The following is a 13,817-nucleotide window of genomic DNA, read 5'->3' as shown; positions in this document are numbered from 1 at the left end:
GAAAAACACCAATGTTTTTTCAAAACAAATTCCAGGCCCATTTCATGCCATATTCAAAGATCCCCAGTCTCTTAGGCTAGGCCATGTAAAGCAGATTCATATAGCCCTCAAAGAAAGAGCAGCCCGTATATAGGCATGGGGTATGGGGTTTTTTCATATTGGACGTGGGCCTCAGATATTCCAACTTTGTACCAGATAGATCACTGCATTCCAAATTCCTTATAAACTAAAGCGGTAGTTCATGTATTATTTACCATATTAACCACTAAATAATTAAATTTGACTGTTAAGTTTGTTAAAAAGGGTTAAATACTAAAAACCTTCATAGGGTTTAGACACCTTATTTTTTCTCTCTTAGGTTTTGATTTGTATCACATGAGGTACTTGTGGTTTTAATAAAAACCAAATTGGTTCTTCTATCGACCGTTAATTGACTTAATAGAAGTCCACGTCACTGACATGTAGACTAATTAAAATTCGACACCTAACATAAGTGGCAACATCATCAGTGATGATGTGGCCACCTAATTAGTTTTTTTTTTAAATATTTTTTTTCAAAAAAAAAAAAAGAAAAAAAGAAAAAAAAAAATTGGGGGTGGCCGTAAGCCAACCCTTGGCCATTTGGGGGTGGCCGGCTATGGGGGTGGCCGAAACCACTCCCAGTACCCACTGGTGGCCAAAACCACCTCCAATGATGGTTTTGGCCACCCCACCCCCAAACTACCATTGGGGGTGGTTTTGGCCACCATCTTGGCTCCATAGGGCAAACCACCCCCAGTACTCATTGGGGGTGGTTTCAACCACCCCTTTGAACACCCACTGGGGGCGGTCGAGCCCAAGAGCCACCCCCATCCGGCCAGATTGGGGTGGCCTTGCCAAAGGGGGTGGCTAGAGCACCCCCAAATGGCCAAGGGGTGCTCTAGCCATTTTATTTTATTTTTTTCTCTTTTTCTTTCTTTCTTTTTGAAATATATATATATATTTTTAATTTTTTTAAAAAATAAAAAATTTAATTAGTTGGCCATGTCATCACGGATGATGTGGCTACTTATGCCAGGTGTCGAATTTTAATTGGTCTACGTGTTAGTGACATGGACTTCCATTAAGTCAATTAACGGTCAATGGATGGAAGGACTAATTTGGTCTTTATTAAAACCACAGATACCTCCTATGATACAAATCAAAACCTAAGAGGAAAAAAATAAAGTGTCCAAACCCTATGGTGATTTTTAGTATTTAACCCTAAAAATTATAGTAAAAATTGTTATAAATGTTACATGAACTACCGCATCAATTTATAAGGGACTTGTAGTAAATTTCAGCTACATGGAACACTGCCTTCATAAATTTCAGCTAACTTGGAACACTGCCTTCATAAATTTCAGCTAACTTGTCTAATACATACATTACACAACTTCTTGCAGTCGTTGCAATTTGTAAAAGTAATGTTACATATTATATACTTTCATTTCACTTCATTTTACTAGGCTGATATGACAATGATTATTAGCCCTTGATTTGTTTTTTTTTTTTTTAATTTTATTTTTTAATAATAACTAATCCAATAGATAAATATTGTTACATTAATTAACGAATGGGATTTTGGTATAGTGCATATGATTACTCATGGTCACAAATACCGGTGGGCTGTAAAATGAGGCCGAAGCACCTGAAGTGGGTTGGTCCAACTAACTTTTCAAAGACCAGAAGAAACTGACAGAAATTCCTTATCTAATGGATCACCGTCCACATGAGATGGGTCAGAACCCACAAATCTGGCGGCCCATAATCTATCAAAAGGTTGGTCTTTTCTTTGGGTTTCTTTACCAGATAAGGAGTTGAAGCCGTTCGTGGACATGGAACCTGAACCGAAGCGGAGAAAAGTCTACCAACCACCGCCTCGCCGGTAATGCTTGTCGCCTTTAGTATCTCTAATCTATGATTTATTTTTCGTTATATTTGAAATTAAGTTTCATCTAGAGCTCAAATCGTTGATTTGTGATTGTATCGTGGATATGGAACCTGAACCGAAGCGGAGAAAAGTTTACCAACCACCGCCTCGCCGGTAATGCTTGTCGCCTTTAATATCTCTAATCTATGATTTCTTTTTCGTTATATTTGAAATTAACTTTCATCTAGAGCTCAAATCGTCGATTTGTGATTGTATATTTGTTAATCTTATTTGTACTTAGTTCACGTGCTCGGAGTCGCAGTGGTGGTGATGAATTCAAAACTTGAAGTTTTGATTTTCTAAATGACAGAATCCGATTTGGGAAAGTGTAAATTGAAATGGGATGGCCCTTTTCTTCTTTCTTAGAAGCATATAGTGCCATTTATGATTTGTTTGCAATTAGTTTAGTTCAAAGTAATTCTGGCTTTGTATGTAATGTAAAGCTAGCTTATCTGCTAGTGGGTAGCTGGTAATTGAATATGATTTGCGTAATCAAATAAAAAAATATTTAATTTAAGTTTTTGGTGGGGTTATGATTTTCTTTCTTTCTTTCTTTTCTGGTAATTTTCTGGTAATTTTTGCAACTGGTAAGTGTTATGATTTGCAATAGGTAGACTGGGGATTGGGTTTTAACTTGAGTTTGGGGATGGTACTGAAATATCAAATGCTGTCTGTTATTCATTTGTGGGATTGGAGCTTAAAGAAAGATAAGTGATTTTTGATGACCTGAATATGTCTGGGCTTTGGGATAATGAAGCCAAATAGTAGGAAGTGTGACTTATGGATTTCTGTATACAATGGCTTGAGCTGGGGTTAAGTTCTATACTCATATTTGTCTGAGTGAGGCAGTCATCTCTAGTTATCTGGGAAATTATAGAAGTAGGACTTGAATTCTAAGTTAAGTTTTGGACTTTCGGTATCTAAGATACAACATGGTGCTCAGACTTGTTAGTTTTTGTGTTGAGTAATGTTATATACTACATTTTTATGCTACAACTATCCCACAATGATGACGTAGTAGTCTTAATTATCATAATTTTTTTTTTAACAAAGGACTAATCTAAGGGTTAGTTGAGACTGACCATTGTGAGATAAAGTTTCTAACATTACTCTTGTGTTTGGTGACCACATAGCTTGGAGTTTAAGATAATTGATCAAGTGCCCTCCTATATGGACATAAGCCTTTTTTTTTTTTGTCCAAATTTGAGATACCCAAATGTCAAATATGATGGCATGATTTGATGAAGCCTGAATTTGCTGTGGCAGTTGATATTAGATGCAATTGTTCAAGTGATGTATCTCGACATGTTATGTGGTTGATGCTATATGATTCTTAGATAAACAGGGCACTTAGTGATGTTGATGGATGGAGTGCATGTTATTGTACTTGTCTGTTGGTTCATTAGCTTTGGGAAAATGATTAAAGAAAGAGTTCATTGTTTGACCAATTCTTTTCCAATGTCTAAAAGAAAGAGTCTTATTTTTTTTGCACTAAGATCAATTAATTTTTTGCATTGAATAATACTCATATGAGATTCAGAGAGTGCAAGCTGTTCATACCGCCTTTATATGTGCAGGACTGCCCCCTCAGTTGTTGCCAAGAAAGAAAGTGTAAAAGCATCTGTGGAAACTTTCAAGGTAACCATGACCTCCTAGCCTCCTTGGCTCTGTTCTTATAGTCTTGCATAGTTTCTTAAACCACGTAAGTTTAATATGTCACTGAATTTTGTAGATTCCGGTGGCCCGAACTACTGGAGTCAATTCGACTAATCAACAGGCCAAAAATATTGCAGTAACACAAGCACAACAAGATGGCTGCACTGGAAAATTTAAAATCTTCGATTCGCCATATGGGAATTTTCTTGTGCCTGTAATTCCAACTCCTGCTGAACTAGCTGGATAATTTCATGTTTCGTACTGATAACAAAATTTTGTTGGAGATGCTGTATTTGTGGAGCTCCTATACACATAAGTACAAAGCTGAGCCTTTCCAAAATTTATGCATATGCACAGTGTTTTCCATGAATCATCGATCAATTAGAGGCTGTTGCTTTTTGCTATGAAAATGCTCCTCCATTATGATTGTAGCCAACCCACAGGAATCTGCACCCTTTAGTATGAGTTTCCCCTGCACCGTACATGGTTTCTTGTGAGTCAGTTGTGACTAATTTCACCAGCTTGTATCCTTCAAAATTGGTTTCTTTGCTGCAATTCTATAGCCCACATTCATTCAGTCGTGAAATCATCACATATAGAAGCTATAACTTACTAAAACACCCAAGTTTGGTGTCTTAGTATGTTTGTTAACGTGTTTTGTTTGAAAAAAGTGTTATGACGTAACATAAATGTGAAAACTATTTTTGTGTTTTGAGGAGTGTTTTAGGGAAAAAAAAAAAAAAAAAAAACTTTAGATATACAATAAAGATTTTAAGAATTCCATTTTTATTCGATCAGTTTGTTTCATCTCAATTCACTTGAGAATCAACCTTGGAATATGATTCGGCTAGAGAATGAAGTTATATATATTATCAAGTAAGAATCGAATTATATGCAGCAGATAAACAAGAGATGGTTTGTGTTGCAAGATTCCATCTTTCAGGAAAGCTCCAAACACCTGTCAAATGAGGATGACAGATTTACGGTTTACCATTTCCCACCAAGTCATCTTGAGAGATTGACGCGAGAGGTGGAGTATCTTCCCCATACATATCTGCCCTAACATGCAAGAAAGTTAAAAGATTCCCTTAGGAATAAGGTGTCTCCATCCAACTCCAATTAAAAGATTAGTTTTTGTAGGAAGAAGAAGATGTTCTAGGACCACTTTTTTGGATTCCTTTGTTGTTGAAACTGATTTGGCACCCTTGAAGGAACGACACGACAAGAACCAGATAGGTGTGGAGCCGAGCCAGACTCCAGTGGCCAATTGGATGGACACAAACAATCACCCCCGACATGGCCATAGCCACTAGATTGGATGCTCCGAGTGTCATATAACTAAGATAACGTGATAATAAAAATTATCATTTGAATCAAGAAGGGCTTATAAAAAAGTAAAATTAAAAGGTAATTTTCACTTCCATGTCATCCCGCCCAGTTGTATGACAGTCGTATAACAATCTATTAAATAACATCAACACACACAATAAAGTGTTAATTTGTTAGAATAAAATCCTTTACATTTAAAGGAAATGGAGAGAAACCATGTCATGGTTTAAATTAGATTTTACATATTTAATAATATATATTATCACATAATAAATATGTTACTACTTATGTAAAATATTTATAAGACATATGCACATAAAGTATACTCTCTATTTTCTATTCAATTTTTGTATGTTTTAGATTATCATCAATTTTAAAAAGTAAATAAGCATAATTGTCGTAGATTATCCAGCTCATTTTACTTTATTTAAGAAGTTGACATTTTTTCAGGAGTCGTGATAAAAAGTATATTTTTATCCATAAAAACTAACATGATATTTTCAACCAACCATTTAATAAGATTAGTTGAGACGCCATGTTAATATTATGAGATAAAAATATAATTTTTCACGTCTCTCTTTTTTTCATTAGTTTTAATTGAGTTTAAATTCAAGACAAGAACCATAAGATTTGAATTTATGCAAATGCACATCTATAAATATACCTTTGTGAAGGTCAACTGCTAATTCAAATTGTATTAGAATAATGTTAGAGACCATTTTTTTATTCTCCTAAAGCTGATGTGGCTTTTAAAATTATTATTAAATTTTAGATGAATCTTACTTGAATTTTGATCTAACGGTGATTTTGAAAGCCACATCAACCTTAAAAAGTTAAAAAGAGAATAAAAAGATGGTCCATATAATTACTTATTGTATTAACACGTTATCTGAAATTGTAAGAAAATATTTTCCGCACAAATAAATAAAAAAAGCGAAGAAAACATAAAGATCCTTTCCAGTACGATCTCCCCTCAGTCAGGACAGGCTCGCAAACTCTTACACTACACGTGGTAATCACCCAGAACCGTACACGTGGCCCTCCTGGATCTCAAAAGTACAAAAGCTTCGAACTCGGTATGTCATTATCGTAATTTCAAGACAAAACCATGACCATTTCTCAGCCCCTTTGACCTTTTCCATATGTAGCCAAAGCCCAAACTCCCCAAAAAATATAAGATTCATTCGATCGAGCACCGCTTACGTATCTCCCCCCTTTTGAAAATTCACAAAAATCAAAAGAAAGAACCGGTAAACGGCTTATTTTCCGAGAAAACGAACTATTTCCGGGAAAATCGCTCCCCAGCTTGTCCATTTTCCCCCCTCCGATCTGGGGTTTTCAACTCTTCCGCTCTCTTTCGTTCTCTCTCTGCTACACTTTTCTCTTCTCGGACCGATTCATAGCTCATGCAAAGGAATACGAGGCTTTGATTTGCGAATTCCTTACGGTCATAGAAAACCAATTAGGAATTTGATTTGTGGGGATTGAGAGATAGATGGGGAAGGTGGCGGTGGCGGCGGCGGTGGTGTGCGCGGCGGCGGCTTGCGCGGCGGCGGCTCTGGTGGTGCGGCACCGGATGCGGAGCTCGGGGAAGTGGGCCAGGGCCATGGCGATCCTCCAGGACTTCGAGGACAAGTGTGGGACCCCCATCGGGAAGCTCAGACAGGTGGCGGACGCCATGACCGTTGAGATGCACGCCGGTCTCGCATCGGAGGGTGGGAGCAAGCTCAAGATGATCATCAGCTACGTCGATAACCTCCCCTCTGGGTAACAAAAGCACACAAAAAGAACTCTCTTTTCTTTCATTTCTTCGTTGATTTGATTTGATTTGATTTAATTCATGATTGAATAAAGAAGGCTTCTTGATTGAAAGCCTCATTTTTGTCAGATTTCAGAGGGATAAGTATAGGTTTTTATTTTATTTTTTATTTTTAATTGGAATTTTTTTGTGGTTATTTTTATTTAGTATGTTTGTGAGTGAAATATTAAGAGAAGTTTGGTCAAATGAAGCTTTCTGTTCAGAAAAGCTTCTTCCTGGGTGATTTGTAATATTACGTAGCCGAATTAAATTGGAAAAAGTTCACCTTGTATTTGCTTTTTGACTGGCCTAACCTTTTTATCCTGTTTGGTTTTCTCTTTTTTGTTAAAACCATGTGCATGTTTGGTATTCTGTGGGAGTTGGTGGTATGTTTACTTATTGGGTATTACTTGTTCCTTTTTCATTTCATGCTGCTGCTATCTTATATTACGCATGTCGCTTACCATCTATATACATATATATATTTTTTTAAAGGTTCATATTTGTTATTGAATGTGGGACTCTTTGATTCCTCCTTTATTGGAGGTCTATCTATGGCTGACGATTTACTAGAGACGGTAAGCTACATGGTATAAGATATGAGCATGACATGAAACAAGGGGGAAAAGGAGGTGACCATTGGACATAGAATGGAAAAAGGAAATAGCAAAGAACAAGTAATACCCAACAAGTAAACATAACACTAATCCCCAAAAAATAACTAGACAAGCATTTAATTTGAACATCAAAGAGAAAAACCAAATAAATAAGAGAAAAAAGGTTGGGCCGGTCAAAAAGCAAATCCTAAGTGAAAATTTTCCAATTTAATTCGGCTATGTAAAATTCTAAATCACCAAGGAAGATGTTTTTTGAAGAGAATATTTAGTAAATTATACACTGAAAATTAATAAAAATCGAAGAGGAAATATTTAGTAAAATGTTTTGCTGAGTGCAACCCAACTTTCTTATTTTATGAAAGAAAAAAAAGAAGAAGAGTTTTCTCTCATGGTATATAGAGTTAAATATAAATTTGCAATTCATGATTAGCTAACTAAATTTTGGCCAAAGTGGATGTTCATCACAATATCAATTGAAAAGTGATGGTTTTAGACAATTAACTAGGCTGAATGGAGAACCATGTGTGAGACATCTTTATCTGCTTTTATTGTTGTCGAGTATAGTTTTGGCTAATTAGTCACAGCTGCATAAAGTAACCAATTTTCTAATGGACTATCTCTCTCATGTTAATATTCACAGCTGTGTAAAGCATTATATCTGCAATTAGGGATGAGGCTTATCATGAGTAAAAAGAAATGATAGAAGAAAGAAGAGACTGTTTCAAAAATGAAAAGTATTATTGTTTGCTAAATAATGGAAAATAAATAACTCTTATGTGAAATGGGATGCAATATCAGGCGTCTAGATCTCTTGTACTGTTGAATTTCATTTTTAGCTTAGCATGCCCATTACTCACTTTTATTCTAATTTTAATAGGGATGAGAAAGGCCTTTTTTATGCATTGGACCTTGGAGGCACAAACTTCCGTGTCCTGCGAGTGCAGCTGGGTGGGACAGACAAACGTGTTGTCGATCAAGAATTTGATGAAGTTTCAATTCCTCCACATTTGATGACTGGGAGTTCAGAAGTTAGTATTTCTTTAAACAAGTCTGTTAAAGGTTCACACATGCTTTAAATGGTTCAAACTCTAAAACATTCTAGATGATGTGACTCCAGGCGTTATTTGATTATATAGCCACAGCTCTCAAAAAATTTGTTGCTACGGAAGGTGAAGGACTTCATCCTGCGTCAGGTAGACAAAGGGAGCTGGGTTTTACCTTCTCGTTCCCAGTGAGGCAAGTATCAATTTCATCTGGGACTTTAATAAAGTGGACAAAAGGATTCAATATCGAAGACACGGTAAACCCTTTACTTTGACTCGTTTTTGGCAGTTTTTTATATTGATATTGTCTTCCCTGTCTGTAGTTATTAAGTGTTCATTAGGTCTGTGGTCCATTGTCCAGAAGAAGCAGGCATAAAAGCTTTGCAAATATTTTATACTAATTATACCTGTAACGAAATTATTGATTTCATTATGGTGTCTTCCATCTTCTTTTGTTTCCCCACATATGTATTAGAAATGATACCTTGGGACGGATGTGAAGCTAAGCAAATTGCTTCTGCTCCAACAACATTTATTTTTATCTTTTTCAATGGTAATAACTATGATAATATTATGGGCATGCTTATTTGCCTAGAGGCAGGTAGGCTGGCCCCAGTGCTTGGTCTGGTTTGAAAAATGAGTTGCACTCTAATTTCATGATCTAGAAACAGGATGTGATGGAAAATGGAAAGCACTCCAGAACATTTTGTTGCTTCTGAAATTGTTGCACCTTCTGTTGTTGAAGAGATTCTTTCAGTTCACATACCTATGTTGAGAATAGAAGTCAGTAACTGCAATTTAACTTAGCTGAAATATAAAAGAAATTGACATAATTAATTATCCTTGATGTTATCAAATTTTTTTACTTCATGAAGCCAATTTGATTCCTAGAATCTCCAATGCACAAGTGCATGAGTATGCTCTCTCTCTCTCTCTCTCGCGCGCGCGCGCACACACACACACACCCCTTCGAAGTTTAATGCAGGGGTGGGTCCCTGTAACAGTTGGTCTAGACAGCTTTGGATTATATATAATTATATTAATTTTAATATTTACAAATTTAATAAATATTAGAATTGTTGTTTTAAGTGTTATGTGAGTATTTTGTATTTTGAGTTGTTTGTTAATGCTTTTTCTTTTTTGCTAAAAAGCAAAGAGCAAAACTAAAAGGCAATGTCGAATGAGCCAAATTTCTGACTTCTGACTTCTGATGTTTAATCCTCTCTTGTAATTTGTTTATTGGCTGGTAATGTTATAGGTTGGACAGGATGTGGTTGGAGAATTGACCAAAGCCATCGAAAAAGTTGGCCTTGATATGCGAGTGTCTGCTTTGGTAAGACCAGTTTCTTTTCTACTTCCAGAGGTTTATGTCTAAAAGTTCCTGTTAGGCTGGGAGGATGAATAACAGTTTGGTATAATATAAAATTTATTTTTGTTGGGTTTCTTGGTGTTTCATCCTGTTGACTATTATTTTTGTTTTTACTCTGGGCAATGCTAATTTGCTGGGATGATGCAGGTCAATGATACAATTGGAACATTAGCAGGAGGTAGATACTACGACCGGGATGTCATTGCTGCTGTCATTTTGGGCACTGGAACAAACGCGGCATATGTAGAGCGAGCACATGCTATTCCCAAGTGGCATGGTCTTCTACCTAAATCAGGAGACATGGTTAGCATACTTTTGAATATTTGTTATGAAATGTTGTGAAATTGAACTTTTTTACTTTTCCTTACGAAAAATTCAAAACTTCTTTCTACTTTATATCACATACAAAACCCTTTACCAAACCAAGCCGTTGATTTCTTATGGAGAAGTGAAAATAAGGGGAGGGGGAGGGGAAGGGGACAGGGTTTGCCAAACTAGCCCTGTGACCTTCACATATTTTCTATCTCTTTTCTTTTTTGACAGATATGTTCAAAAGTAGGTTCTCAATGTTGATTGTTAAGTGCAAGACAATTAACCACCAATAAATGATCATACTGTAGGTTATAAATATGGAGTGGGGAAACTTCCGGTCATCACACCTCCCACTAACAGAATATGATCAAGCACTGGATGCTGAGAGTTTGAACCCCGGAGAACAGGTAACAACCCTTGTACTTTAGTTACATCTTAATTACCTCACTGCTTATACTAATAGCTTAATGTATATCATTTAAACCTTTCTGATTGTTGTGTGCAGATTTTCGAGAAGACCATTTCTGGGATGTATTTGGGGGACATTGTACGCAGAGTTTTGTGCAGGATGGCGGAAGAAGCTGAATTTTTTGGTGATACTGTTCCACCCAAACTGAAAATTCCTTTCATACTGAGGTGCGCCAAATTTTTTTCTAGGCAAACCATTTTAACCTTGTCTCTTGTGCCGGTGGACCGGTGGTGACTCCATTTTTACTCATCCAGGTTCAAGATTGTGGATATTATCTTATATTCCATATTTATGGGGCACCAATGAAGATTGACCTGTTTAAGTATGAATTTGGTATTTTGATTTAAGTTTGGGTCGCAAGTTTTGTAACTCATTAATTGCGACGACTCTTCCACACCAGAACACTTGCCTATACACTATAATTCAAGTAATGATTAGGTTAGCCACCATGCCATTCAATTCCTACCCGTCCTAAAATTAAATGCACAAACCTAAAAGCCTAGTATCTTTTGGTTGGGCATGACAGGATATCAAGACATTTCTTGTTGGTTTAGTTATAAATGTAGGATGAACTTCTGGTTGGACCTACCATTTGAAACAACCTAACCCAACCTTGTACCAAGTCTCAAACCTAAGCCATATATTATTCATCATCCTATTGTTTGTTTGGTTCCTGCTGGGCTTGACAGGGGTTATAGAGGCTGTTCTAATTGGTTTTCTATGCATGGGCAGATATAACTCATGATGGTTTGGTAATGTATGTAGATTTTGGAGGGTCAAAACATGTTCTCGTTGCTGCTTATTATGCTGATTCAAATGATAACTTCACCATTGATACGGACTGTCTAATAATTTTATTCCCTCCGTATGAATAGAGTGGTAATCCTTTTTCACTAGGTGAATTCAGTTTTAATTCTAATTATGTGGAATACGAGTATACGACTGTAAAGCTGCAGTTGTTCATTGGAATTTATGCTAATTGCCTGTTTTTTTCCTTCTTTTTCCCCCCATATTTTATCTGCATGGCAATGGGACCTCCTTCACACTCAAATTTAGGAAGCATTCTAGTTTTATAATTTTAGGTATAAATGCAAAATTAGTCCTGAGAGTTGCACCGATTTGCAAATAGCTGCCTAGGGTATAAAAGTGGTTTAAAACTCCACGTGGTAAGCAAAAATGACAAATAACTCTACACTCCCAACTTCCGTTTGGAATTTGGATGGAAACCGTCAATTTACCACGTCAGCATCAATAATAAAATGACATATATATAAAGAAAATTTGGGGGGAGGGGGGCAGCCTCTTTAGCTGTCCTGGGGTGGCCGAACCACCCCCAAGGTTATGGGGGCGGTTTGACCACTCCCTTTGGGCAGATCTGGGGGTGGCTGAACCACCCCATCCTTTGGCCGGCTTGTGGTGGCCGACCTCCCCCTTGTTTTTTCTTTTTCCTTATTTTAAAACTTTTTTCTTTTCCTTTTTTATATTTTTTATTATGGTGGACATTTTTCATGGTGGTTTCTGGCAAAATTCCAAATGGAAGTTGGGAGTAGAGAGTTATTTGTCATTTTTGCTTGCCACAAGGAGCAATTTGCAAATTGGTGTAGCCCAAGGACTGATTTTGCACTTATCCCATAATTTTATAATCCCATATGACTAAAAACTGTTCTTTAGGAACCTTTTTTTTTTCAGAGTATTTGAATCTGTGGAAGGAAAATGAGGGGCAGAGGGATAAAGTTGAATGAATTATTCACTGCTGTATCACTTGTTTGACTCTGTCTCGTTGTTAACGTTTATGCCATGGCTGTTGAAATTACACTCTAATTTATTTACGTTTTTTTGCCTCTATTAGATTTCTCTCCATTTGCAGTACATGGATGCATTGCCCATACATTTTCTGATGGGCTGGAGCATAAGAGTTTTTACATTGTTGATGTAAAATATGCAGGACCCCCGACATGTCTGCAATGCACCATGACACGTCTTCAGATCTAAGAGTGGTTGGGAGCAAATTGAAGGATGTCTTAGAGGTAAAGATACCTGCCCAAACTGTTGGATAAAATTGTAATTATTCAGCCTTTCTATAAACTTTTCATTTTTATCCTTTATTTTATATTTGTTGGGGGGTGGGGGGTTTAGAAAAAAAAGTAAGAAATGATACAAAGTAATTCAAACTTCTGTGTAATACTTTCTCCCGGGATTAACTTTTATGTTAAGATGTGTTTGGGAGGGCATTTTAATTAAAACAAGCAAATCTTAAGGTCACAGACATAATTTTATGGGTTTTCTTGTATGTGAATTTTTTCTTGGACAGATATCCAATACCTCCCTGAAAATGAGAAAAGTCATTGTGGAGGTCTGCGACATTGTTGCTACACGAGGAGCCCGTCTATCTGCTGCTGGGATCTTCGGCATCCTGAAGAAATTGGGAAGAGACACGATAAAGGATGGGGAGAAGCAGAAGGCGGTGATAGCACTGGATGGGGGGTTGTATGAGCACTACTCTAAATTCAGCAGCTGTATGGAGAGTACGCTCAAGGAGTTGTTGGGAGAGGAGGTCGCGGACAACATTGTCATCCAGCACTCGAACGATGGCTCTGGCATTGGAGCTGCCCTCCTTGCTGCCTCCCATTCCCAATACCTGGGCGTGGATGAATCATGAAAAGCAATCAAAACCGAGGTAGATGGAAGAAGAACGATTTTTTTTATTTTCTCTTTTTATTTTGGTATTTTCATTTCCCCTTCAATCCCGGATGGTTTAGAGCTTGTCTGAGATCTTAGTTCGAGAGACCATGCGAGCAAAGCCTTAATTTATGGTCTTGCAGAGCATATAATAGAACAGTGAATCAAATATGGAGGTTCCAGTTGAGTATGTCTCAACCTTTCATGCTGCAGCCTCTAATTCTGCTGCTTTCCTAATGTTGAGATATTTTGTTGGAACCAGCATATTTTGAGAGCACTTGTCCTGAGTTAGGGAATAAAATAGGGAATGTAAACTGTTCTGTGAAGAGTCACCATGCTGGAGCATTCTCTCCTGTTACTATTGCAAATAAAACAGGATTTTGTGTATCAGCAATGTGGAATATTTAGTTATGGGCATCCATGGAAAGAAAAAGAAAATTATGCTCAACTCCCTCAAATCACCGTATCTTTTGTAAAAGAGAAATGTTTCTTTACATTCTGGAATATTTAGTTATGGGCATCCATGGAAAGAAAAAGAAAATTATGCTCAACTCCCTCAAATCACCGTATCTTTTGTAAAAGAGAAATGTTTCT

At 36.9% G+C, this 13,817-nt stretch overlaps 1 protein-coding gene across 1 annotated transcript; it reads left to right on the top strand.

The window, feature by feature from the left end:
* Positions 1-6,108: 6,108 nt before the first annotated feature.
* LOC132166576 (hexokinase-1-like) lies at positions 6,109-13,613 on the top strand. Its single transcript, XM_059577420.1, has 9 exons — positions 6,109-6,703; positions 8,229-8,379; positions 8,469-8,651; positions 9,653-9,727; positions 9,911-10,066; positions 10,384-10,482; positions 10,581-10,711; positions 12,490-12,571; positions 12,856-13,613. The coding sequence occupies exons 1-9, from the start codon at positions 6,432-6,434 to the stop codon at positions 13,201-13,203; spliced, it is 1,497 nt and encodes a 498-aa protein (XP_059433403.1). The 5' UTR covers positions 6,109-6,431; the 3' UTR covers positions 13,204-13,613.
* The last annotated feature ends 204 nt before the right edge of the window (positions 13,614-13,817 follow it).

This window comes from Corylus avellana, chromosome ca11 (assembly GCF_901000735.1).
Source record: "Corylus avellana chromosome ca11, CavTom2PMs-1.0".
In the NCBI taxonomy this organism is placed as follows: Eukaryota; Viridiplantae; Streptophyta; class Magnoliopsida; order Fagales; family Betulaceae; genus Corylus; species Corylus avellana.
The sequence above is the reverse complement of the archived record's forward strand: the minus strand, read 5'-3'. Positions and strand labels throughout refer to the sequence as shown.